Raw genomic sequence first — 27,928 nt, 5'->3', positions numbered from 1 at the left:
CTAGTGTCTTAGCTCAACCACTTCGGCTCTGCCTTGGAGGCAAAAGTTGAAATAAATCATATGAATTTAACTCATTTTGATGTACAAGTTAGAACAAATTTGAAGAATTAGTAGAAAGTAATTCAATATTAAAACATGAAATAAATTTAGAGAAGTTAAAATTATAATAAAATTTAAAAAGGGTAAAATATCATACACAATAACACAGGAGTAGGAATTTACAAGAAATCAACTTGTATTTATTTATCTCTCAAAAAAAAAAAACTTGTATTTATTTATCGTTTCTTTTCGTTTAATTACATGGTTAATACAAAAGGACTCCAAACATTATTTTACCATTATTCCATGTAATGGATCCAAACAAATCTTCTATCAAAAGGGTAAAGTAGAGGAGAAAATAATTTGGTAGCATAGTTTTTTCCTACCATGAGAATGAAATATCTAGGGAGAGGATAAGAAACGAGTATTGCTTGTGACATATTTCTAGCGTAGGACATAGGGTCAGTTTGGAATTGAGTATAATGATGTCTTAACGTGTGGAAAGTGATGCTGGTGATGTTGTAGTGAAGGGAATCTACACCAATATTTGGGACAGGTTCATTATCAATCAAAAAGGTGAAGCATATAGCAAGATTCTAAGGCAAGTACCAATTGCCAAATAGAATTACGGTCGCCAAACGAAAGTTATTATCAAGACAAGATTATGATGTAGCTCCACCCAACAAAAAAAAAAAAAAAATTAATGTTGCTAGCTACTGAGAAATTATAATTGAAGGAAGCATAGGATGGTTGCCAACCATTCACTGTAAATAAGATTGTATAATGCTCGTCCCTAAATAGGAAGACGAAAACTTTTAATCCTTGTGTATTTGTGGTCACACCCTAAAAATATTGCATGAATTTCAATCTCTGCAATTTAAAATTAAATCCATGTGTATGCTCTTTCCAAAATAATTTTTGTCGAGGCCAACAAAGCTACAATGATAAGAATTCGTTCCAAAGATTTTACTTTCACAAGAGACCAAATCAATTACCTCATACTCAAGGGTATCACAATACATTTTGAAGAAAAAACCCAAAAATCCTTATCATTACACGTAGATATGATCTAAATAGAGTTTATAAAGCATAGACAATATTTACTTTTCAAGATGAGTTTATGAGATTTTGACCAAAAACTTAAGATCCAAGACGCTGGGCCACACGTATATTGTTCACACAACCAAGAAAATTGCTCCTCCCTTTCAAAATTGCTCATTTTCTTAATTATGCCCGACGTGAGTTAACTAACCTTCGGCTTTTTCAACGTGAGTTAACTCACGTAGGCATGTGAATGGGCAAAAACAAACGGGAGTAGAGCAATTTCCCACAACCAATATCAAAGTTTTGCATGATTGAATTAGGAGTAAAATATCTTCTATTTAGATGCTTAAACATGAATTCTTTCTAACCACAACAAGTAAATACATGAATGACAATAATCTTGAAATATTTCCCTGCTACAATTTAAATAAGTTACTCATTCATTCTCACTCAGACTCAGTAGTAAATCCTTTTTCTACAATGATGGTTCATTCTACAACAGATTTTTCACCTACAAAAGATTGCTATTGACAATATGCTAGTTAGCCTAGTACCTAATTTTAATTTGAAATTGGGGTATACAAGCAGCAATGGCATCATCGAAGAATGTCAAGTTTATATATAGCAACAATCACTACAGGTGTCGTGCTCTCATCGAGCGCATCCTATTCCTGTAAGCCTACGGGTCAACTCAAGATCCTTTTTCACTGAGACAACCAAAATATCAAATAACAGATGTTAATAAGGTACATGAAAATACTATTCATAAGGGAAAGTTATAATCAACTTATACAGCAGAGACAAAATTATAACTGGAAAATATCTGCTATACTAGCTAAAAAAAGTTTAGTTTTTGTATTCTGTCCATTTATTTTCCTCTAGATAAATAAAACTCTGTTAGAGTCTTCGGCTCATCAAAAAAAAAAAAATTGTCAACACAAGTTTATTGGTGACAATATGAAACTAGCTCCCACAGGAAAACAACACAAAAATATCTCTGCCTAAGAGTGACGTAACTTTTCCTGTTAATGTTAATAAAAATTGTTGATCTTAGTAAAATAGTCATCCAAGCACATCTCCTGCAACTCGTATGAATAGAGATGGCTAATAGGGATCCAGCTCTTTGCAGTCTCTGGTGCCACACATACCAGACGGTTTAGATTCAAGCTCGGCTTTTTGAATTATAAAATAAAATTAAAACCTAAAATGTTTTGGACCGTCCAATCTTGATTGAACGGTCACCAATCTTCCGAATGAATGAATGGGAGATCCCTGTGACTGCAGGGAATCCGAATTCTGTAAACTGCATTTCACAGCTATAGCATGTAATGTACCCTCTCTTTACACGGTAAAGGCAATAGTGGTGTTTTTTTAAAAATGTGATACCAAATTAAAAGGATGGGAAATAATGGACATGATAAGTTAAAGCTCCAAGCGCTTTGATGAAAACAATGAAAGATGTTCCCAACAACTACGCTACTTCAGTTTTCCTCTTTCTCTAGTATACATATTACTGACTGTAGGATATCGTTTGAAGTCTAATTGATATTAGTAACAGAAGATTCATTATCTGTTTGAATGTAACCAAGATAAAGCTTCATTCATCATCAAAATAAAAAGGAGTATATTTATGTATAATAAGTTTGTAAATAATATATGATCGATGAAAATAAAAACAGGGGAAAGACATAAAAATTAAATCAACTTACTAAGGGTAACACGCTTTGCATGAAGTGCACAGAGCATTCCACCCTCAAACATACGAACCAGATGCTCCTCAGCTGCCTACAAGATTTTCAACAACAAAGAAAAATTAACGAAAGAAGGGTCATGTTCCATACGAAATGTAATCTCAAAACAGGTGAAAATATATTTTATCCGTTCCTTTTTAATAGCTATTTAAGATGATTGCACACAACACAAGTTAAGAATTACAACTAATATAAAATAGTTGATTAAATTATTACTATGCCCTTCACTTATACACTTACTAGTTACTACAAACACTTAATTAAATTAAACTTAAATTCAAAACCAATAAGATACACAATTCATAAGTCACAAACTTAAGCATGAGTCTTAACAAGAACTTAACAACTGCGACTGTGGAAAATTGAAAACACAGTTTAGGTTTCTTCAAAAAAAAAAAAAAAAAAACACAGTTTAGTCAAATTATAGATATCTAATCAATCATCTGTTAGACTTTATATTATGGTAGTTACATTTTAACTATTTACCCTTTATGTTATTTATTTTCAGTAATAAATAGAGAAGGGAAAGGGGAAAGGGGAACTGGTTATGGGATAGTTATTGAGTGGTTATGGAATGTGCGACCAAGCTGTCAAATTTCTTGGATAGGCATTGCCTTGTGACAATATTCTATCTCTTAGTTTATGTGTGAATTCTGAATTCTTTGTAATGTCTGTAATCAGGTTTTTGTTGCAAACATATTCTACCATCAATAAAAGTCAGTTTCTACAATTACTTGATCCTACTAAAGCACTTGCTAATCCCACCAATCTTAAAAGCAATATCGCTAATCCCACGATAGCCTACCAGATTGGGATTCCTCCTATGATTAAGATCATCTGGATTGCCAAAGGTCGTAAGATCACAATTTTTACTATCTTGCCTGTCAGCCATATCATTTCTCTAATCTTTGATATCTTCCCTGAAATATCATCTCAGCTACCGTTAACCTTGTACAAGTGAGCATGCACTAGAAAATATTCTCACTGCCACTAATCCACATACTACATCCATGAGCTATAAAATGTACTCCCACAAACAACCCCAAACACGAGTATCCTTTAACAAGACACTCCGAGTCAAAAGACACCATATATAGCAAGCTATCTTAACTATCTCATGCAACTGGCATCTACAGTGAGACTGGTAACAAGATTCCCATTTGTATACATGGCTATATTTTTCCATAGGAAAGAGAAAATAAATCAATACCAACGGATATTGAAAATGATAAGAGTTACGCAGCAAAGCCCGCGAGGAAGAAGCTTTCAGACAATGAGGAAAAGAAACAAAGGAAAATGTTTGAACAGATGGAGAATTCCTTCTTGGATAAAACTTGATTGCAAGTGTTGTATTACACTCTTACTCTCAGACTGTAACTGTAAGATGGCCTTTTCACATACAAGGTAAGTTAAGGGTGTAACGCATATTACAATCGTGCATTGCAACGGCCATGACTGAACATCAACTAACCAGAACTGTGTTAACCAATCTAGCTATTGTTCAGTAGTAACTGTGACAGAAACAGCAATAATAAAGTTCTCATTCTTAAATATTGTTTTAAAAAAACTTTACATTCTTAAACATTGTTTTAAAACAACTCTACATTCTTAAATCAGTTTTTCATCTTTTATCAGGTAAGCCTCCTTTTGGCAACTTAGCTGGAAAAGTTATGGGACATGAAAGTAAATTGTATGGTTTAAAGTGTAAACCCCACAACTTACTCCACTTCCTTCTTCCATTGGTTTACCCTGAAACCAAAAACAGAAGTGCCAAGGATGCCTGTTGAATTCGTAAGAATCTATGAAATAAAACGGCCGGATTCTTCATAATTTAAAAAGTATTGTAATACATATTACAAATATAATAGAACCATATGAAAAAGGTAACATACCTCTTGAAGTGCTAATAAGGCCTCAGCCGTCCAGCGTGATACCTCCATAGATAGTTGGTTTGTAATCTGTTTGACCTACAGACACAAATTAAAGCAAAAAGCATAGGGCCAAGTGAGAACAAACATCCAATAAGACCCAATGCAGCCAAATACTTGACTGGATGTCATTTCAACAAATCATAGGGCCAAGTGTAAATTATCTTCTAGATTATTGAAGCTTCTCAACAGGTATAAGGACCAGTTTCAATTATTTTCCAAGTAATAACTTATGGGAGCTTTTCAATCAAAAGTGCATGGTGCTTCACTTTCAAAAATGACATTATAAGCTCGATGCTTATAGAGAAGTTAAATGAGAGACATTCTCAAAAAAAAAAATGCAAAAGCTAATTTCAACTTAATACAAAGAGGAATAGTTTAAAAAACTCAAAATTATCATAAGATTCTTTCAATATTTCCTTTTTACATAACTGATCATGGAGAAGTCCAAACTAACATAAGTAACTAACATTAACATAAGAAAAGTTCTTATAATTTCATGTGGTCATAGAAAAATTAGATGAGAAAAAACTCCAAATATAAAATTAAGATGAAGAAATTAATTTCAACTAACGTGGGAATTTATAATGTTGTCAATCACGAATTGTTCAAATTCTGCTATGCTAAAGTGTCATAGCGCCACTATAGCTGCTATTTGACAACATTGAAATTTATTATTGATAGACTTGCAGTCATTGCAATATTATTTCGACTTATCTTTTCCAACAAGTACGTGTTGAAAAATTTATTCAAATCATCTCTTAATTAATAACAAACCATTACTTCCATATAGAGCATGCTCATCAAACAAACCACATAAAAAGCCATACAAGTCACACAAAAAAATGAAAAATAAATAAAATAGCAACTAAACTTGATAATAAAAGTGCAAACACTCCAAAAACAAGTTTTCCTTTTCCTCCTAAGTTCATATCAACTACAAACTAATAACAAAAACCATCTGTATAAAAAAAATGTCATTGTTTAGACTTAGTAGCTATGTACCACCCACACTTCAAATCGAAGAAATGTCTAGTGCCTCTCAAATGTAACGAAGTTTGATATGTGTAGGTGTCTGACACGAACACATGTAGTGTACGTTTGGTTTCACTATCGGATGAGCCAAAATTGATTCCAGAGATATAGAACAAATTTTGACATGTTTGATTCTTCTCAAGTAAAATTAATTTTGCATCTGGAATTGATTCTAATTCGAACCTGTAATTTCGATAATAAACGCATTTCAAATTAATTTTGCATCTAAAATTTACTTTTCAACACGTTTTTAATAAACGCATCCAAACATAAATCACTTTCAGCCAAAATCAATTTTTGTCACTGCAGCACCAAACAGACACGTAGTTGACTCCTTAAATTATTAGTTTATTACCAATGTCGATGTCGTATCTGGTGTTTGTGTCGGTGTTTAATAGCTCAGTAGTTCACACTGACACGTGTAGTTACATCCAATTATTTATATCTCTTAAAAAGTTTAACTAGTATGCTCTGTGAGTGTACAGTTATTTTACACATGCATCAAATGATGTGCTATCACGTCAATTAGTGAATATGACAACTCATGTGTTTTCACATTCATTAATTGACGTAACAACACACTATCATATGTATATGTGAAGTAACCGTACACTAAAAAAATATACTAGTTAAACTCTCTTAAATTATTACTGGTGACTACATGTCAATTACTATCGTGTCTAGTGTCTGTGTCCGTGGTACTACTAAAACCTAATTAACAGCACATTAAAAACACAAATCTAATTTCAATTTACTACTTATATAAGAGTTTGAAGTAAAAAACTTACGCATCTAACAAACGGAGCACAAGGTATAAGCAAGTTAACAGCCTTTTGAAATTTACGAATCTCGCGAAGCGCAACTGTTCCTGGTCTATTCCTTCTTTTCTTCTTTTCCTCAGACTCATTTGCTGAAAAATAATTTTGAAATGAATCAACTGAGAAAGAAAAATGTGAATTTGTGAAAACGAGGGTTTTAGAAATTGGAACTTACCATTACTACTACTGCTACGACGAGTGCGTTTACCAGGACGTGGAATGTGCTTGACTCTTGCCATTGAACCGCGAAGTTCAGATTTTGACTTTCGCTTTTTTGAGCTTTTAAGTGCTTTTTTAATTAAGTGATTTTAAGAATGAAGAAGAAAAAGGGTAGCGCGTTTATTTAGAAGGAAAAAAAGGACAGTACGATAACGGTCGTTTTGAAGGGGTGGTTTTGTCATTTTGCAATGAGGAAAAGGAGGCAAAAAGTGGCGAACAATGAAAATGGAAAATGAAAAATGAAAATTTAAGGCCAAAACAAATAAGCATCATTATTCTTTAAAAAATACTGTAATTGCACTTTATTTTTCCCCTAAAAAAACCGCGATTATAGTATTTTACATTTTTTGAAGAAAATTATTAATTGAGATTCTCATTTAATAATAAAATCACTTATCGCTTTGTCAAAAAAAAATTCACTTATCGCTGTTATCAGAATGAATGTATTTATTCATTTGTATTATTTGATTTTTTTTTGTTTATTAATTGAGATTCTCATTTAATAATAAAATCACTTATCGCTTTGTCAAAAAAAAATTCACTTATCGATGTTATCAGAATGAATTTATTTATTCATTTGTATTATTTGATTTTTTTTTTGTATGAACACAAAATGATAAACTCGCAAACACAATTATAAAGTGATTCAAATTCAAACTTTAATAAAGGTGTTTAACCTGATGATTTTGGCATTATCAATTGTGAGATTATCAATTGAGATATATGGTGTTATTGTTTACTAGAGAGGGGCTAAGCTATACGATGTCATTCCCCTAAAAAAAAGTTATATGATGTTATTATCATCTAAAAAACGACAATAACAATTCTTTTTCCACATGTGAAGTTAAGTGTAAATCAATTCCTCCAAAAAAAAGTATTTAAATCAATTAATACCATTAAATTGTTAAGTTTAGAACCCTTAGGTTTTAATTATGGACAATCTTTATCAAAAAAAAAAATTATGGAAAATCTTCTGAACCATTAATTATTAGAAAATAAAATAATTTAAATAACAAATCAGAGTATTGAGAATTTTTCTTTATTCTCTCTGATCACTGTTATAAACAAAACTTCACTTTTTGTTTTGAACTGGTTAAAGACAATTAGACCCAATACAAACACAGCCTAAATTCCACATTTGGCAGCATTACTTGCAACATAATCCCTCGCCGCGAGAGGGGATGCTCGAAGAGACAAAGACCAGTTCAAACGAACAGTAACAGTCACAATCATCGCTCCCGCGAATCTCTCCTCGACAGTTAAACTTTCTACGAATTTGTAACCGCCGAGCACACGTGTCTTACAACGGCTCTGCAAATACCCACCTCTATATAAAAGGGACTCATTGCGATCACAGGGTTAGAATCTACTCTCTCTCTCTCTAAACCCCCATTCTGATCTCATACTGACTTGAGCGTCAGAGTGTCTACAAGTACACACCCCTCGTCGTTCCAGTTAACAACTCAAGCATTCCACCACCGTAAAAAAATTGCACCGGCAGTCACCTTATGATCAGGTACGATCAGTGGTGTTGTCTATGGGAAATACAAGCTATCCCTGTTTTCTACATACAAAAAACCAAAGCTTTTCAAACTCTAAAACACCATGACTACCAACGGTGCCATTTCACGCATCCAGAACGAAGTCCACCACATCAACCGGGAGGGATAGACCTCCACACCTTCTCCTGCAAACAGCCCCAGGCTAGGAAACTCTCAGCAGATTCCTCGACAGATGGTACATATGTAAGAGATGTCGTTCTTTGGTCGTCCTCGACCCAACGAAATCGCTGACAATTCCACTCCCACGGAAGCTTTAGTCAGCAACCTGCTTCGCACGGTTCAACGACAAACATCAATAATTGAGAGGCAGAATCTAAGCCTTGCAAACTTAGAAAAAAGATCGTCTGAAGAGGCAGCCGACCCCTAACCGCCAGGATCTTTCCCAACATGTAACATAAGAGGAATGAGCCCTCGCCCATCCAGATCAAGATCGCCCCTGACATTCAATCAACGTAGGATCTTCAAGCCATAGTCGTCGCTAGCCCTATAGGAGATCTCCCCGACGACCTCCCCCACGAAGGACTCCACCAAGGCACAACAGACGCTTGTGGTCCTCCTATGGTTCCGATGATGATCGTGCAGCCTACGGTCCATTCACTCGTCGCATCAGAGACACTCGCATCCCTCGCAGGTGGAGAAACCACCACAAATGGACTCCTATGATGGGACAACTGGTCTAGATGAGCATGTAGATAACATTGAGTATGTCCTCATGTACAAAGATGTACAGGCGTCGTGAAATGTAAACTCTTCGTCACCACCCTCCGGCGAGGAGCTATGACATGGCTCAAGAACTTAAGAAGGAACTTTACCGACTCATGGGACGATATGTGCCATGAGTTCATTGCTCACTTCACCGCTTCGATGACCCAACCCAAAATTGTGGCGTCCAACGAAGTTATAGTGCAAGGGAAGAGCGAACCTCTCAGAGACTACATCGAGAGGTTCAAGAAAGAAGATGTGCAAGTTCAAGGTGCTGATGAGTCAATGAAAAAGTTCTTCATTGCTAAGAGTCTGCGTGCGGGCAAAGACGTTAAAAAGGTTGTCCAACTCAATCGCCTAAGGACTCTAAACGAGTTCCTAACAATCGCCAAAACTTGCATCTGGTACGAGGAAAAGTTGTGAGTGGACAGCCGCAATAAAGCCAGAAAGGAAGAGTTTGCTGCTGAATCTTCCAAAAAGCTCTTCTAAGAGAAGAAAAAAAAAAAAGGGCAAATCTGCTCGTGAAGGCAATGGACCCGTCAGTCGCTTCACATAGTACCCATCATTGGCAATGTCCAGGGAGAAAATCCTAGCTGAGATCACTACCGTCGATCTGAAAGAGGTTGGGACCAAATCACCAAAGGCTCCTACTCAAAAGAATAAAGGGACTGACAAGACAAAATATTGTCGGTTCCACAAGTGTCACGGGGACTTAATTGACGAATACATCCATATGAAGGATGCCATTGAAATCCTCATACAACGAGGTCGGCTCAAGCAATTCACGAAGAATTCGGAGCTGGAGAAAAAGACCGTCAAACTAATCACCGACGAAAATAACAAAGACGTGGTGGTCTCCATGTCTGTGGAGTACCTAAATGAATTTCCTGAGCACGTGGAAATAACTTCTTACGCGTGCTCTTGGGAACAATTTTATGTCGTTGATGTCATCACTGGTGAGATATCGAACTTCTCCTGGACCTAAAACTTGGGGGGTGACCACCGTTGGCCTTCTATGACCACGAACTACCTGGTGGAGCTCCAAATTCATCCATACCACTGCTCGTCCAGGCATACGTGGCTAACTTTGATGTCCCCAAAGTCTTGGTTGACACAGAGGCCTCTTGCGACATCATGTACACCGGACTGTTCAAGACTCTCCAGCTGACGGAGAGAAATATATTTCCTTCTGTTAGATCCGAACTCTACGGATTCAACAGTTCTTCAACCTAACTATGGGGTTTCATCGAGCTACTCGTAACCTTCAGGCACAAAGAGGCAAAAAAAAACAATCAAGATCCATTCCTAATGATTGACTACTCTTCCCTATACAACTGCATCATAGGGAGAACAGGAATGGTGCAACTCGGGGTTGCATGCTCGACTGCCCATTTAAAGTTGAAGTACCATGCAAAGAATAACACTATCACCACTCTTCAAGAAGATGTCTCCTCCATGCGAACAAGATCCATAACTCAGTTTCCATGACCGCTCAATCCTCTAAGGATAAAGTGAAAATTGTTGCGAACATTTTGGATTCGAACATGATTGAGCTCGACTCCAGGTTTATCAAGTAAGACCTGAATAAGCTTAAGATGGAGAAAAAAGACCCACATAACGCTGATCAGGGAAAACGCTGATCTCTTTGTTTAGAGTACAGCTGACATGCCTGGAATAGACCCTGGTGTCGCTTGTCACCAACTGACAGTTAGTCATAGTGCTAGTGTTGTAACTCAACGACATAGGAAGCAGTCTCCTGTAAAAGTAAAGGCTGCTGAAAAAGTTGTAAAAGACCTCCTAGAGGCCAATTTCATTTATAAGGTCAAGTATACAACTTGGCTTTTCAATGTTGTACTTGGTAAAAAAATCTAATCGAAAATTGTGTATGTGTGTTGATTATACTGATATTAACAGGGTTTGCCTTAAAGATGCATATCTTTTTCCTAACATCGATAAATTAGTTGATAATTCATCTGGTTATAAACTTTTATCGTTCATGGACGCCTATTATAGATACAACCAGATACCAATGTCTAAAGTAGATAAAACTAAAACGACATTCATGACCGAATCAAGGAACTATTACTACAACGTAATGTCTTTCAGGATAAAAAAAATACATGTGTCACTTATCAATGAATGATGAACAAAGTATAAGACAAAAATTTTGTGGGTGACATTCTTGAGGTTTACATGGACGATATGATCGTAAAATCCAAACAAGAGATTGATCATACCGCCCACCTCAAACGAGTGTTCGAACAAACCAGAAAGTACAACATGAGACTGAACCCTGAAAAAATGCACATTTGGGGTCCAAGCGGGTAAATGCCTCGGTTTCTACCTAACAGAATGAGAAATTGAAGAAAACCTTGACAAATGTGGAGCATTCACTCAATTTCCAACTCCAACGTCTAAAAAGTGCATTCAATCCCTCAATGGGATATTGACCTCGCTTTCTCGCTTCCTCGCTAAGTGAGCTCATCATGCTCTTCCTTTCTTTAAGCTGTTACGGAATGAAACCACTTATGAGTAGACTAAGGAATGTGAGACCGCTCTGACGCATCTTAAGAGCGCGCGATCCCAACCTCTATTCTTGTCCAGACCAGATCAAGGCGAGACTCTATACTTATACCTTTCTATTCAATCGGATGCGGTCAATGTTGTACTAATAAGAGAAAATCCAGAAGGACAAAGGCTCGCTTACTTCACTAGTAAGTCATTGCAGGGACCAGAAACATGGTATCAAAGAATAGAAAAAGTGGCCCTCGCTTTGATAATAGCAGCTCGAAGACTCAGACAATACTTCCTAGCTCACACAATCATAGTCCGAATGGATCAACTCATACGACAAATCTTGGGTTGCCTGGATGTTGCTGGAAGGATGATGAAATGGTTGCTTGAACTATCTAAGTTCAACATCCATTACGAATCTAGAAAAGCACTGAAAGTGCAAGTGTTCGCTGACTTTCTGACCGAAATGACGTTTCCCGCAGAGGAAAACAAGGAAGGACTATGGATTGTCTACATTGACGGGTAGTCCAATTCAAAGGGAAGCGTGGCCAGAGTGATAATCGAATACGACGAAGAATTAGTAATCGAGGTGTCTTTGGGGCTATTCTTCGCGATGATAAATAACATTGTTGAATACGAAGCTTTCTTAGCCGGGCTAAGGATTGCTAAAGACATGATATCCAGGATGATTAAAATCTGCACTAACTCCCAACTTGTTGCCTCCCACGTCACTGGCAAATACCAAGTTGGGGAAGAACACTTACAAGAGTACATCCAACTCATACAAAACAAAATGAAAGAATTCAAATATGCGGAAGTGGTACTTGTTCCTCTCGAACAAAACGTCCGAGCAAATATTCTTTCTAAGCTAACGAGTACACGGACTGCTAACGGAAACAAGACCGTCAAACAAGAAGTCCTTACATAACCAAGCGTTCAAAGACATAAGGCTCGCCTACTCGAAATCAATGAGATCCCCGAGATCCAAGATTGGCGAGGACATTTGACACGTTACATAACTAACGGGGAACTTTCGTCAGACCCCTACAAGAAGACGAAGTTAAAACGAAGGGCTTGCTCGTTCTCACTGATAGAGGGAACTTTATACAAAAGGGGTTTCATCTCACCTCTAATTAAGTGTCGTGGTCTAACCCAAGCATAAGAATACCTTGCTGAAACACATGACGACATATGCGGGTAACATCTTTGAGTGGTGGCCTTCGCTAAAAAGTCCTACGAGCAGGTTTCTTTTGGCATACAATGCTAAAAGATGCTAAAGATTATGTTGCTAGTTGTGACAAATGCCAATTGCATGTGGACATGCACATCATATCTCCACCTAAGCCCACATCACTGACTTCTCTCTGGCCGTTTGCATGGTGGGGTATAGACCTTTTAGGACCATTTCCCAATGCCACAGTTCAGTTAAAATGCCTAGTGGTAGCAGCTAACTACTCCACAAAATAGGTCGAAGATGACCCCCTGACAAAGATCACAATAAAAAATGTATTTTGTTTCTACAAAAGAAACATATTAGTAAGATCCGGAGTGTCGGCACTCGTGATCTCAGATAACGGGACTCAATTTACCGACTGCAGGTTTCAAGACTACCTAGAAAACCTAAACATCAAACACAGTTTCACTTATGTAGAACACATCAAGCAAACGGGAAAGTAGAATCAGCGAACAGAGTAATTCACCGCGGAATACGCATGAGGCTTGACGAGGCCAAAACCAACTAAGGAGGAACTTCATTATGGGCTTATCGAACGACCATCCACTCAACCACTGGCGAGTCACCTTTCCGTCTCACGTACGGAAAAGAAGCAGTCATTCCCATTGAACTCAACGAGCACAACTGCGAACTGGTGGCGCCAACACCAACTTCCAAGCCAACACTGAGAATTTGCAAGAGGAGCTCGAGTTCGTTGACGAAATCATAAGCGAATCGGACCTAAAAGAGTTAGCACTAAAACAAAAAATAGCTGCTTGATACAATAAAAGGGTGATAAAACGAGAATTTGAAGTAGGCGACCTCATTCTCTGAAGGAATCAGAAGGATTATGAAGAAGGGAAACTCGCCGCTAACTGGGAGGGCCCTGACATAATTCAGATAAAATGAGGGACGAGGGCATATAGCCTCGAAGACCTCGTGAAGGGTTCAATCCCTAGAACTTGGAACACTGAATATTTTATATATTTTGATTTTTCTTTAGTACCTCGATATATTTTGATGATCTGTCACTCTCATTAATGATGTGACACTGACATATCATATGTTAGTTATCTTTCTCATTTTCCATGTGTGTGTATGTTTTCTTTTTATTGGTTGATACCGGGTATTTGGTTGATCACCTCTCTATCTATTGTTAAAGATGTGATGTCATTGTTCCATCATTTATTTTCCACGTCTTAGGTCTTTAACCCATAATACATTTGTTTATAGAAAATTATGACTAGCATTTTTTTTTATCTCAACTCGTTTTCAATATTTCTAAATATCGTTAAACATTTTTAGATATTGTTACTTCAAGAATATAATTGCTTTGTACAATCGCATATGGGAAGATCTAGTTCCATAACAATGTTCACGTCATGACCACATGCGATTACGAATGTTTTTAGACAAGGTTAGGTTGAGAGCATGTATATACAACTTATAAGTTTGTAATCTTCTTCAACATATGCCTTTCCTTTATATAAAAGGATTTGAAATAGTTATGTAGCTGAAGATTTTTGTCGTTCAATGCTTGATTGTAGTGTAATCTTCCCTTGATTTCATTTGACTTATTTCCACATTTATCTTCACTATTGATGCACTTAAAAGTTAATTCCTTATGTATGCAAGTCAATGCATGCTTTCCTTATTCGTAGAAAAATGTGTTGCATTCAGGTTGAAGTTCAGAGCATCGTCTTAGTCTAGACTCTAGAGGACCGTCTTGGTATAGAAGGTTGTGTGATCCACAGATGACTGACCATATAGTGTTGGCTCTTATTTTGATCATAAAGCATGTCTTCAATCTGTCAACATATGATGGTTTCGAGTATATTAAACATTGACTTTATGTAGAGCTTAAAGCTTCCTCTTGATCTTATGTGTTTGTATTTAAGGGAAAATGATTGACTTATGGAGTTAAACATTGACTTTATGTGGAGCATAAAGCTTCCTCTTGATCTTGTGTGTTTGTATTTAAGGGCAAATGATTGATTTCTGGAGGATCAACTTCAATTATCTTTCTGCACACTACAAAAAACATAAGAGTATAAAGATACCGTTTGGCTGGGCTTTTTTACGGTCTAAAAGTTACTTTAAAACAAAGTTAAAATTAAGCTCTTTAAGAAAGAAGCTAAAGTTGTTTGGTTTCTTTACTTTTTTTTAGTTTTAAAGCTATTTTTAAGTTAAAAGTTTTTTGGCAAAATATTGTACAAAACTTTGAATTTATTATTTTTTTAGTGGTGTCCTGGGTTCGAACCCCGGACCTTGTATATATTTATGCATTGTCCCTATCAAACCGAGGAGAAAACTTTGAATTTATTATGAATTAACATAATAAATAAAAAAACGTTTAAAATATTTTTTGAAGGGAAAAAATGTTTAAAATATAAAAGATATTTTTTTTTTTACAAATACTATATTTACTCAATGACGTTTATTTTGTGTAACATGAATACAAATTTGTATCATCATATAAAGGACCTTTTTTTTGTGGTGATCGGGGTTTGAACCGTCCCTACCAACCGAGTTAAGGTCACGAGAACATATAAAGAACTTGTTAAATATTTGAATAGGTGAAATAATTTAAGGAGGCTCAAATAATAACATAAATAATATCAAATTAATTGGTTTTTTCTTTTCCAATTATACTATATAACAAATTTCGTAATAAGAATACCATATTTTTGGTGTCATTCAAAAAGATAAGAATTTATATAATATAATATTATATTTGTTACATGGTTGGTGTCATTGAAAAAGATATGTTTAGTTTTTTTGAATAAGAAAAAAATATGCATAGTTTGTTACAATATAAAGGTACAAAATATATATAAGTATAATTTTTTAGGCATCTATACTTGTACTTTTAATTAAAATCAAAATTTTATAAAAACAATTATACGTATTATGTAGCACTAAAAAAAAATTATACGCATTAGCGTAACAAAAAAACTGACTGACGAACATAAAGTATTACTCTAAATGTTAATGTGTGTGTATATTTGCGAGGCTGAAGGAAGGAAATAAAAATATTTGGCATCATTAAATGACAGCGTAAATAAAAATATTTGTGAGGTTGTGATGATTAAACGATATTGAAATTAAATATATAAGTGATAAAAAGATAATAAAATTCCTTAAAAAAGATAATAGAATTAAATGCAACCTCTTTCAAAAAAAATTAAATGGACCGGTTAAAAAAATAAAATAAAATTAAATGAAAGAAAAAAATATTGAAGTATAATATTAAAAAATAAAAGAAAAGGTTCACAGCGTGAGTTGAAGAAAGGTGCTTGTGAAATAAATTATTGAGAAATAGTTTTTATGCATTCTAAAAAAAGTACTTTTTTTAGAAGATACTTTATTTGATATTGTGTTTGGCCTAGCTTCTCCTTAAAAATGTAGAGAAGCTAGAAAAAAGCCAGGCCAAAAGGTACCTCAATTGTTCTCAAATACTTTGTTACCATCAAATTTTAAGAATATTGTTTTGAAATGGAAGTATCCAATCTTGGCTCCGAGGGTTGAAATTGTCGCCTTTTGTCTCTGAAAACTCTTCAATCGCGTTTTTTTTATGTAAAATTTTTTGAACCCCTGCATAAGACTACCTTTCAACTTTTATAGTGTCTGAAATTATCGCAAAACTACTTAGGCGCTGGGCATCACCCATCAAGAGAATCAATAATAAACAAGTCATTGAGCGTGAGAAAATGAATGTGTAAAAAATGAAACGATAAAAAGGACAAAGGCGACATTTTGAGTGATTGGTAAGAGTAAAGATGCATAATGTAAGATACAATGTAAATTTTTCGGGTCCATATCCCCACAAAGTTGTAGCCCGTTTCATCTAGTCGGCCTAATTTTAGTTTTTATCTATAAAGATTTAGGGCCCGTTTATTACAAATTTAAATAAAAATGTTTTTGACATAAAATAATTTAAAGATTATTTTTTAGAGATTTTATGAAAAATCAGAATTTATTTTGCGTTTGTTTACCGTAATAAAAATTACTTTTTTTAAATAAATAATCTAGTTTGTTTAGATACAACTATATAAAAGGGATTTTTTTTATTTTAAAAAAAAAAGGGATTTTTTTGTTACAAAATTAGTTCAATATTTTAAACCATATTTTCTCTCTCCTCTAAAAAAATTTATTTTTTAGAAGCCGCTCTTAACAGATTCTCATCTGAAGCTGTTTTTAGATTTTTTTAGATTATGATTTTTTTTAAAAACTGTAACAAACGGATGCAAAACTCTTAAAAGTGATTGTTTTTTTTTAAAAAGTTATTTTTTCTTTAAAAAAAGCTATAACAAACGAGCTCTTATTACTCTTATTAATTTGTTTCTTTCATCATCGTCAAATAACCCTACATATATCGTGTTTGTTACATTTTTTAATATTGAAATTTATTTTTATCTATTTGTTATATTTAAATTTATTCTTATCGATTTGATACATGTGTTATTTGTATTGAAAATTAAGGGCATTTTTGAAAATTGAAAAAGTCAGACCAAAAAGATTGAAAGGAGTTTTTTTTTTTTTTTATATATAGTACATATATAGATTATCGAAATAAAAATCACATATTTTTTAAAATAATTTAGTTTGTTTTCATCGAATAAAAACTATCTCAATCTTTTCACGATTTTTTTCTCTTTCGTTTAAAAAGAATTTTGTTACAAAAATATATATACGCACACACACGCCTATTTATTTTCCCTCTCAAAATCCCTTCGCACAATTCTCAATCGTAAATTAGGGTTTCGCAGATCGTAAAAGTAACCATCAATTTAGGATATGTCGACGTTGTTGCACTTTGAGAGTGTTCCTACAATTGTTAATTCTGATTTTCAGAAGCTTATTTCGAAGGGTAACTGTTGATTTTCTTTCATGATTTTAATGCATACTATGTTGCTTTGTTTCTTTCGGAAGTGTTAAAGTTTTGATGTTTGTTTTGTAGCACCCAGTTTTACGATTGATGAACTTATTCAATCTGATGCTGTTCCTCGTCTTGTTGAATTTCTAGCTATTGACGATTTTCCTCAACGACAGGTTTGTTTCAAAATTGTCTATTGGAAATTTATCTAGTGTAGTGAAACTCTGTTTTGATTGATTGTATATTTCTGTTATTTTGTTTGTTTAGTTTTTGGCTGCTTGGATACTCTCATACATAGCAGGTGGAACTTCTGAGAACACTAAGGTTGTAATTGATCATGGGGCTGTACCATTACTTGTCAACCTACTCAGTTCACCTAGTGTTGCTGTTCGACACGAGGTATATTTATTATACTAAAATCTAATAGCAATAGAACTTGGATTCTCTTTTTTTTTTGTTTTGTTGCTGCTGAACACTAAAACTCTGAAATTGTAGGCTTCGTGGGCGTTGGGAAATGTTGCCTGTGATTCCCCTAGTTGCCGTGATCTTGTTCTCAGTCATGGTGCCATGATCCCGCTGTTATCCCACTTGAATGAGCTAGCAGATATTTCTATGCTGAGAATTGCAACGCGAACCCTGTCAGACTTTTGCAGTGGCAAACCACAACCCCTGTTTGAGCAGGTAGTTGTTGTTTTTGTTGAATTAAAAAAAACTTAAAGAAGACCTTTATTTGTGTATTAATACTATATTTTTTATGGACAGTTGAGGCCAGCACTTCCCACTCTCGAGCGTTTGATTTTTTCCAATGATGAAGAAGTCCTGGCAGATGCATGCTGGGCACTCTCATATCTTTCTGATGGAACAAATGACAAAATCCAAGCGGTGATCGAGGCAGGTGTATGTGGCAGACTGGTGGAGCTCCTTTTGTAAGTACCAATTCTTCTATCCCTGGTCTGTTTCAATTATTGATTAATTTGGCTCTAAATGCATGTGCATGTTTTGAAGGAACCCATCCCCTTCAGTGGTGATTCCTGCACTTCGCACATTGGGAAATATTGCTGGCGGAGACGACATGCAGACTCAGGTAATGTCGTAATGGGTTGTGGATTGTTGCAATTAGTTGCTACCCAATTATATCTAATTAAATCTAACTTTTATTGAGCAAAGTACTAAATTAGTCTTGTGTTAGTTATTTTGAAAGTAAAATTAAAATTTGAAATATTATATCCTGAAACTATTGATAGGTAAGTTTTGTAAGAGTCTAATTTGATTAATAGAAAACACCAAAAATGCTATAGTGCATGTTTTTTCTTTTTTTTTCTTTTTCTTTTCTTCTTTTGACAAATGCTATAGTCCGTGGTTCTTGAAGCTTGATCGACAATTTTTGAATATTAGCCTTGGAGTCAATTTTGTTTTTTCGAGGGGTAGTGAAATTGTCTTGGGTAGAACAAAAAGTTATACTTGCTAGTCATTGTTGGTGATTCACTACTATTTATTTCTTAACATCAATCTTTCTAGTCTCTTCTCACCCCTTGTATTATGTCATCTCATGTGTCACTTGTGAGAATTACCTGATTTTGTGGGTCTCTTTTTGTCAGGCTATTGTCGATCATGGTTTACTCCCATGCCTTTTGAGCCTGTTGACCCATAATCACGAGGAAACTATTAGGAAAGAAGCTTGCTGGACTATATCAAACATTACAGCTGGAAACAGAGAGCAGATACAGGTAATCTAATAAATCCCATCTTTTTGATACTCAATGATGTTAAATATCATGTTTGATAAGGTGCAATGTCATTTTCTTTATTGCTTATGCTTTTCTTCAAGTTTGATGCCTGGGTACACATGCATATAAATTGAAACTACATGTTGTTTAACATGGAGATGTTGTGCAATAATAACTATTGTAGTCTTGTTGATGATATATTTAGTTCTCTGGTTACACCAATCAAAGTAATAGTTGGATTGTTAGGTGTAAACCCTTAGTTTCCATTTGCTGTAAATGCATCACCGAAGGGGTTGTGTTGTGATGATTGACTATTTACTTTATGTTTTCTGTTTTGGGCTGGGTCTTGAGTTTTGTTTGCATTTTACTGCCAGGCATGTGAATTTTAGTTGTTTAATTTTTTGAAAAGGCTATCTGAACTCTACCTTTTATGTGTATGATGCAGGCTGTTATTGAAGCTGGTCTGATTGCCCCTCTGGTCAATCTTCTTCAAAATGCGGAGTTTGACACTTTAAAGGAAGCAGCATGGGCACTCTCTAATGCTACATCTGGCAGTACCCATGAGCAAATCGAGTACGTGTTTATTATAATTTTTTTTTTTTAAATTGTTATTTTCTGGCTTTGCTTCATGCTGGCCACATTGAGAGTTTACATATTAACTTACCAAATGTTGTTGTTGTTGCAAGGTATTTGGCAAGCCAGGGTTGCATTAAGCCTCTGTGTGATTTGCTTGTTTGCTCTGATCCAAAAATTGTTACTGTCTGTTTACAATGTCTTGAGAATTTTCTGAAGGTTGGAGAAGCGGGGAAAAACCCCGGTTACACGGGAGATGTCAACTTGTATACTCTGATGATTGAGGACGCTGAGGGATTGAAAAAGATTGAAAACTTGCAGAGTCATGACAACTATGAAATTTATGAGAAGGCTGTCAAAATTCTTGAGACATATTGGTTGGAAAATGAAGGTGAGACGCTACCTCCAGGCAATGGTTCTCAACCTGGTTTTAACTTTAGAGGCAGTGACCTTCCTGTCCCATCTGGTGGATTCAATTTCAGCAGAATGTGACCATTGTTGCAAGGAACAATGACGAGTGATTTCTTTGATGCAGCTTGGATTCTATCCTTCATTGAGTTGTAGTTTTTATTGGTAACTAGTGTGTAAGATGGGCATTCTCGTGCCTGTCTGTCCTTTTTTTTTAATGCGCTTAATGTTAGGGTTTAAGGTTTAGGGTTGTATATTTTTTCACGAAATTGTACATGCCATGGTATGTTTTCCCTTGGAGCATTTAGAGTTGATTTCATTCCTATTACTGCTTTTTGTAAAGCTCTGGTTTTATAGTCACTTCAGCTAGCTAGATAGCATAACAATATAATAGATGAGCTTCATTCTCTTGTGGTAAAGCTTCCTTATCGTTGGTCTGTGATAAAAATTCTTATTGCAATTGTTGATTTGTGAAATCTTTTATGGCTGTCTGATATTAAATCTTTCGGTCTTGGCAGTTTTTCATTGTTTCTGTTGTTGTATAGTTATATGTTTTTTAAGTTCTCATGCCCTGCAATTCTTAACTTAGGATGCGCGGTCTAAAGATTGGATAGTGTTAGTGAATCTAAATTCCTCATGGTCACAAATATACACATCCATTGCATTGCATGCAACAAGTTAGGGTTGTTAGATGGATATTGTACTGTTTGGCTGGAGCGTAGCATCATTTGCTTTTCACATAAAACATAATTAAACAACAACATATACAAGAAAACGTCTTTAATTTATATAACATTTAACAAAAATATATACAAGAAGCGTAATTTCTAATTTACTACATCATAAATCAAGATAGACTTGAGAAAGAATATACAACATAATGGGAAAAACATCAACGTCATAAAAGGAGAGAGAACCTAATTTTAAATTGTTTTTAGTAAAAAATAAATATGTAATTTATCAGTAGTCGAAATGTAACCCACTTGTACCCAAATAGAGTAATGTGTATCCACCGATCTCAGATCAGATCAATGGTCTAGAACAAGCTTATAATCATATTGTCTTGCAACATAATATATCCTCTTGCTAAAATATATTTTTTACCAAAGATAAATTGAAACATAATGTAAAGAATTTGGTGTTCGGAAAAGAAGGAAAAAAATCAATTACCATGCTATTCATACTAAGCTGCTTAATCAATGATCACTAAGCTTAAAAATGAGTTAAAGAACACATTTATAAAAGATCAGTGCTTGAACATCATTCATATTAAACAACATGAGTTCTATACTAGACAATTGCAAAGTCAAATTACACAAATACACAACCAAAAGTTAAATGCTTTACTAAATCCAAACTCTCATGAATCAACATAGACATAATTGCATATTTTGAAACCTTGTTGCTTATTCAAAACTGAATGAATGTAATGTGACACTAAATCACAACATAACAACTAACAGTACAATGTTAACAAGACAGCTACCTCCACAACACAATGTTCACAATCACAAAAAAGGTTTAGTGGCACAAATGTAAGGATGAGAATAATAAAAAGACTAATAAATTATACAGCAAGTGAAATGATTTTATCTTCAACCTAAGTTTCATGTATGTTGAAGATGTTCTTCTGGCAGGATTATAGATTGTAGGATTATGCAACTAGCTCTTGATACATACCGAGTATTTTGGATAACTATTTTGCCTGCTATAGAATTCTCTTCGTACAAGTGAAACTCTAGGGCTTTGAAGGAGATGGAGATGAAGGAGGTTTGAAATCGGGATACTGCAAGTCAAAAAAGAGAGGCAGAGTATGTGTTAGGAACATGAATATAAAACAAAATTGGCTTTCATACATTAACGCAACATTTAAAACTTATTGAAACACTTTCACAGACACCGGACACAATATAGACATTGGCACATCAACACCGATAATAATTTGAGAAAATAAATTAATTGAACGTAACTACATGGGTTGTGTCGGTATACCGTCAGACACCGGACATTGTCTCCTATTTCATTAAGTATTTCATCCTTTTCTTGCAAAAATGGGACTCAGAAATGAGAACTATGTGTAATTGCAAAATGCAGGAAAACATGAGAGAATGACAATACAATTATTTGTCCTCTGCCTAAGTATGTAATTGGCACGTCATCCTTTACTTCACATACTTAGGCAGGGACGGATCCAAAAATCTATCAAATAGGGCTGGAAAGGTTATATGCAATTTTTTTTTTTTTTTTGCAAAAAGCATGTATAATCAAAGCATCAAAATGAAAAATTCAAAAGAGCGATGAAATTATGACATTACATATGGGTATGGTGAAAGTGGTTTAGGCTGCACAGGAATTGACTCTGCCTTTGTTTCAGTTTTCGGCACAGAGTTTATTTCAGGAGCAGGTTCTGCTGATGCTTCTACTTTTGTCTCGGGGACAATTTCAGGAGTAGCTTCTGCTGCTGCTTCTACTTTTGTCTCGGGGACAATTTCAGGAGTAGCTTCTGCGTTCAATACAGTTCCGCCAGCTGTAGCAAGCTCTGGACTATTTTCTGTTGGTGCAGGGAGAGTCTTATTGTTGGTGGAGGTTGGTAGAAGAGCCTTTCCGATGTCCTAATTTTCCCGGAAATTCCATTCAAAGAAAACAATATTAAACAGGAAGGGAAAAACAAGAAGAGTCACATAAGATAAATTTATATAATACACCGTCAATTGTGATGCATTGCTCTTGCAACTAATTTATAAGGATATTGACTAAGATAAATCTGAAGCACCTTTATTTCATCAGCAAGCTCCTTAGGAGCAACCTTGGTGTTCAAAAACTCATTAACTTGTTTTAGTGTTTTCTTCCGGTCCTGCCATCAAATTAAAAATTTAATGAAAAAAGGAAAAACAAATTAATAATAGTTTACATTGTACTTAAGATAAATAAGAAAAATGTTCTTCACTACCATTAGGAAGATCATTGCATATGAGAGAGTAGAGGAAAACATTTTGCTTCGAAGTAAACATAAGCAAACACGGTTTATGAATCATGAAACTTATTGCTTTTCTAATGACGCAAAGTCAAGGTCTCTCGATTTACTCATCAAATTCAACCAACTCTTCTTGTTTATGTAATTCTATTTATTATATATTATTTTGGTATTCAATTATCCTTTTCATTTATTATTATTGTTTAATACTCATAATTTTATATAAGATCATATCTTTTTCAGGTTCAGATACTCTACTGCCCCTCCAACAACACTTAAACCGTAAGATTAATCCAATTATAGAGGTATTGTTGGTGAGGCAGATGGTGCTGCAGGGGATCCATTTTGAATTTCTTTTACCTATTTGGCACAAAATTAACTTTCCTGTTTACCTATTTCACTTAATCTTAGCCACCGACACAAACATAATAATTTATTAAAATTCAAACACAACCCCTTACAAAACTAACTCATATATTATAATTTACACTCTCGTGTTATGGTTACGTTAACATCTAGTAGTTATTATAAAATTAATGCATAAACATACAACAGAAAAATGGTGGCTTTCTGGATTCAACAGTGCATTGTTCAACAGAATTGATGATAATATACAAGATAAATCCATCCTGCATAGAAAAACAAACTTACCTCAGCAAATAGAAGCTTCTTGCTTGCAAACTGAACAATTGCAGCTGATCCTACAAGTTGGAGAATTGTTTCTACCTACAAATAGAGTAATGTCACGAAAAATATGTCAGTAGAGTCATACCATAATGTATTATTGCATGTTGAGAAAAGGCAATAAGTAATAACTCATTGGACCAACCTCAGAAAAGGCTAATACACCCAATCCAGTAGCTGCAGCAATCCCAAGAGTAACGGCCAAACCATCAGATTCCTGCAATCAACCGACATTAATTATAAACACTCAAAAAGCTAAGATTTAACGATGTTTAAGTACATTTTATTCAGTTTCCTATGTTCCCTTTCTTGCTTGCAAAAATCCTTAATTTGAGAAAGCTCAAATTTTGTTTTCTCCAAGAGAGAGTTTGAATACATCCATAGTATTCTTTAATTTAATAGAAGGGTTTTTCCAACTGTTTTGCAGTCTGAAAACTTAATAGTTGTATTTTGCACGTGCTTCAACATTGTATATTACAATCACGAATAGATACATCCAAGATACATACTCCGATTGCATCATTGATAGTATCTGTCAAACTGCCAAAATCCAAGCTCAATGCTTTCTTTGGTTCAGTCCAAGGAAGACCACTATTCTGCAGAATTCAAGAATATGTGATGTGAGTGTATTGGCGAAGATAGAAAATTTTGGAATTAGAATTATAATAAATATGAAAAATAAATACCTGCCATCCTTGTGGTCCTTCTGCACCATCCTTAATTGCATAAGCAGATTTAAATCCGTTAAGGGTAACTAACTCTGCAACCAGTTCAGAGTTCCCATCAAATCTGGCTTCCATCACAAGTTCACTCAATCAGCTTCAAGTATATTCTTTTGCAAAGTGCAAGAAGAAACAATAAATTTACGTGATTAATTTTCCCCACATGTTAAGTCAAATTACGCAGACTGCAGATGTATCGGCTTTGACAAATTTTATTTTATTTTATTTTTACTAATGCTCCTCAAAGAACATAGCCTATGTACCCTATGTGGTGACTGGTAAAACTAAACATTTTTCACCAAACAGAAAATTGTGGTCATTCTTTGATCATTACTTCAGCTTTTGGTTGCATTCTCAGTTCTAAAGTTCCCCCTACACTCATTTGGACTATGAAGCACTAACACAGACACCGGATACAACACTGACATCGATACATCGCCACTGGTAATAATTTAAGAAAATTAATTAACTGAATGTAATCGCATATGTTGGCGTCACACTAACACATGTCGGACATCAGAATTATTACTAAAAATGCATTCTTCCTAACTTATCTTCCAATTTTTAGAAAGTAAACAGATTCTAGTTCTACATCATAAGCATGGATCAAAATATGCAAAATACCAAAATGCTGCAAATAAAATTGATCTTTGTTATCCTTACTTGTCAAGAATGAACAATGTAGTATTCTCAGGCTCCTTAAACTTCAAAGAAAGCTTCTTCAAAAACCCTGGCTTATCATCACCTTTATAAGTTACTGCCACTGATTTCTTCTTCAAACCACCAACATTTGGTCCACCAACTTGTCTAATCTCAGTCAAACCTCTTATATCAAGCAACTGAGCATTCCCATCAGCACCTAATTTTGCATAAGCATTTTTAGCAGATTCAACACCCCAAGCCTTAGGTTTCTTCAAAATCTGAGACAAAACCAATGGCACTGCCAATATAGCTACACCACCAGCAAGAATTACAGGGTTCTCAGTTGCAAAGCCTATAACACTATCTACAAAACCATTAACATCAATGTCACCACCACCAGAAGCACTAGGAGATTGTCCTAATGCTTCTTCATATGTTAAAGCATTGGCAAATTCACCATTGTTAACATTCACAACTGAAGCTGCTGCAAGAAAAAGACCCTTTTGAAAATTCTTTGATAAAAACTCTCTTAAGTTCTGTTTTTTGTTGATTGAAGTTGAAAAGTTTGAAGCTTTGCATGAAAATTTTGTGGGGTGTGTGTGTTTTGTTCTGTCAGATAGCACAGAAAGAGGGGTGAAAATAGTAGAATTGAGGGCCTCCATAGCATAATTTTGTACTACAGAAAGTTTGTGAGGCTCTCAAAGTTTGGAACTTAAGAAACTATCATGAAATTTAGAAGCTCAAAGGGTTGGTATATTGATATCTTGATGATGATGATGAGTTTGTTTCTTTGTGGAATGAGTGGCAAAATGGGAGAAGATAGAAAGAGAGGTGTAAAAGTAAAAGAATGTGTTGTTTTGGTGGGTTTGGTGTGTAATGCAGTGGGTGTCACTGAGGTGATGATGTGTCAAGGGATATATGAACAAGGCCAATGGTTGGTTGACATGTGGGGAATGAAGATGAGATGTAGCTTATGAGGATTGAGGTGAGGTTTCATGGTATGAAATTGTGTGGCTCAGAAAATGTCTTAGATTAGAGACAACTAGAACACTATGTGGAAGAAGAGAAAGTAGTACTAGTACTGCTACCCTATAGAATGCAGTACAAGCATCTAGATGACAAAATGGATCTTGATTTCAATCACTTGTGCATAGTAAAGATTATTTAAGCCTAATGTTGGTTTATTTCAATCACTTATGCATGGTAAAGATTATTTAAGCCTAATGTTGGTTTTGCAGAAATAAAAATTAGTTTTGAATGAATTAGTTTCTCGAATTGATTTTAGTTAAAAAGTAATTTGACAGTTGATAAATTAGAGTTTGGGTATACCTTTTAAATATGTTGAATAATAAATTTGAATATCAAGATTATGTTTGGACTTTTCGCATCGTTCACATTTATTAGAATCTGATCGTGAGGGGGGGTGTTGAAAACTTCAACTCATAGCCGCCTAATTGTGGCATTAGGGTTGGCCTTCATTGCAACCTTAACATCTTCCTTCTGTTATGTGTGAAAATTTCAACTTCAATGCGGTAAACTCGTAGCCGCCTAATTGTGGCATTAGAGTTGACTTTCATTGCAGCCCCAACGTCTTCTTTGTATTAGGTGTGAATGGGTGAATTTGGTCTCACACTATACGAATATATGGTTTATGCAATGCTTATAAAGCTTGTCTTAAATCCATAAACTCTAATGCAAACGTTAGGATTTTAGTTGGGTCTAACTTAATCTTACAAAATCGATTTTTAAGGTGAATATTGTCCAAATTTTATAAGCGTTACATAGGCCACACATCTATGCCGTGTGAGACTAAGTTCACCATTCGAACCGAACACAGTAAAGGTGTTAGAGATTGTAATGAAAATAATTCAAATACCGTAATTAGACGGCTAGAGACCGACTGCAAGTAAGATGGAATTTCCAGCAATAGGGTCATATATAAAGTCAACTATTAGATTGTATATTCTTTTATTTTTATGCAATAACGAAATCAGGTATTCTAATCCAAATTATCCAATATGGTATAAAAAATAATGATGATCATCAAGATTCTATTTCTGCATGCCCAGCAACTTTGTTGTGTGATAGTCGGTATGCCCATCATATTGCATCAAATAAAATATTCCACGAAAAGCCTAAACACAACTAGCTATATTTCTTCATCCAACATGTTAGTAGATTTCAACAGTTTCATCCACCAAATCTTTTATAAAGATTCTTACTCTATACAAAAGATTTGGTGGATGGAAACTCTTGAAAAAATGTACCAAATAGTTTTTTTTTTTTTGGTGCAAAAATGTACCAAATCTTTAATAGAAGGCGAACATTTTTTTAGTGTGTGTTTTAGTTAATTAAACATTTTTTATGAAAAATAATAATAAAAAAATAGCATAATTAAATGTCAAATATACTTTTGTCCTATAAATAATTATTATTTAATTAAGCTAATACTACATTTCTTTCTTAAGTTTGACTCTCCACTTACTCCAGTTGTTTT

At 34.7% G+C, this 27,928-nt stretch overlaps 3 protein-coding genes across 3 annotated transcripts; 1 reads left to right on the top strand and 2 right to left on the bottom strand.

Moving 5' to 3' along the window:
- Positions 1-1,399: 1,399 nt before the first annotated feature.
- Positions 1,400-6,955, bottom strand: LOC146897560 (histone H3-like centromeric protein CENH3). Its single transcript, XM_085734303.1, has 5 exons — positions 6,791-6,955; positions 6,586-6,707; positions 4,727-4,801; positions 2,793-2,868; positions 1,400-1,790 (listed from the first exon to the last, which is right to left on the bottom strand). Exons 1-5 carry the CDS (start codon positions 6,852-6,854, stop codon positions 1,735-1,737), a joined length of 393 nt encoding a protein of 130 aa, XP_085590429.1. The 5' UTR covers positions 6,855-6,955; the 3' UTR covers positions 1,400-1,734.
- Positions 6,956-17,534: 10,579 nt separating this feature from the next.
- On the top strand, positions 17,535-20,885 carry LOC146897559 (importin subunit alpha-2-like). Its single transcript, XM_085738964.1, has 9 exons — positions 17,535-17,695; positions 17,786-17,877; positions 17,969-18,100; positions 18,197-18,382; positions 18,464-18,627; positions 18,707-18,785; positions 19,300-19,428; positions 19,874-20,001; positions 20,115-20,885. The coding sequence occupies exons 1-9, from the start codon at positions 17,623-17,625 to the stop codon at positions 20,491-20,493; spliced, it is 1,362 nt and encodes a 453-aa protein (XP_085595090.1). The 5' UTR covers positions 17,535-17,622; the 3' UTR covers positions 20,494-20,885.
- Positions 20,886-21,798: 913 nt separating this feature from the next.
- Positions 21,799-26,280, bottom strand: TROL (thylakoid rhodanese-like protein). The gene is made up of 8 exons (XM_085738962.1): positions 25,453-26,280; positions 24,754-24,856; positions 24,577-24,663; positions 24,213-24,284; positions 24,035-24,109; positions 23,183-23,263; positions 22,725-23,021; positions 21,799-22,195 (listed from the first exon to the last, which is right to left on the bottom strand). Exons 1-8 carry the CDS (start codon positions 26,091-26,093, stop codon positions 22,148-22,150), a joined length of 1,404 nt encoding a protein of 467 aa, XP_085595088.1. The 5' UTR covers positions 26,094-26,280; the 3' UTR covers positions 21,799-22,147.
- Between the last annotated feature and the right edge of the window lie 1,648 nt (positions 26,281-27,928).

This window comes from Medicago sativa, chromosome 8 (genome assembly GCF_051527215.1).
Source record: "Medicago sativa cultivar Bolivia chromosome 8, Bolivia_mono, whole genome shotgun sequence".
Lineage (NCBI taxonomy): Eukaryota > Viridiplantae > Streptophyta > Magnoliopsida > Fabales > Fabaceae > Medicago > Medicago sativa.
The sequence above is the reverse complement of the archived record's forward strand: the minus strand, read 5'-3'. Positions and strand labels throughout refer to the sequence as shown.

Excerpts from the sequence above, each read along its gene's own strand:
- LOC146897560 (XM_085734303.1), bottom strand. The coding sequence starts at position 6,854 with ATGGCAAGAGTCAAGCACATTCCACGTCCTGGTAAACGCACTCGTCGT. Across the intron at positions 4,802-6,585 it reads GTGCTCCGTTTGTTAGATGC|GTCAAACAGATTACAAACCA; the intron begins GTAAGTTTTTTA and ends TTGTGTCTGTAG. Across the intron at positions 1,791-2,792 it reads TGCAAAGCGTGTTACCCTTA|TGAAAAAGGATCTTGAGTTG; the intron begins GTAAGTTGATTT and ends TGGTTGTCTCAG.
- LOC146897559 (XM_085738964.1), top strand. The coding sequence starts at position 17,623 with ATGTCGACGTTGTTGCACTTTGAGAGTGTTCCTACAATTGTTAATTCT. Across the intron at positions 17,878-17,968 it reads ACGATTTTCCTCAACGACAG|TTTTTGGCTGCTTGGATACT; the intron begins GTTTGTTTCAAA and ends TTGTTTGTTTAG. Across the intron at positions 20,002-20,114 it reads AGTACCCATGAGCAAATCGA|GTATTTGGCAAGCCAGGGTT; the intron begins GTACGTGTTTAT and ends TGTTGTTGCAAG.
- TROL (XM_085738962.1), bottom strand. The coding sequence starts at position 26,093 with ATGGAGGCCCTCAATTCTACTATTTTCACCCCTCTTTCTGTGCTATCT. Across the intron at positions 23,264-24,034 it reads AGAAGCTTCTATTTGCTGAG|GACCGGAAGAAAACACTAAA; the intron begins GTAAGTTTGTTT and ends ATTTGATGGCAG. Across the intron at positions 22,196-22,724 it reads CACTTTCACCATACCCATAT|TATCCCGATTTCAAACCTCC; the intron begins GTAATGTCATAA and ends TTTGACTTGCAG.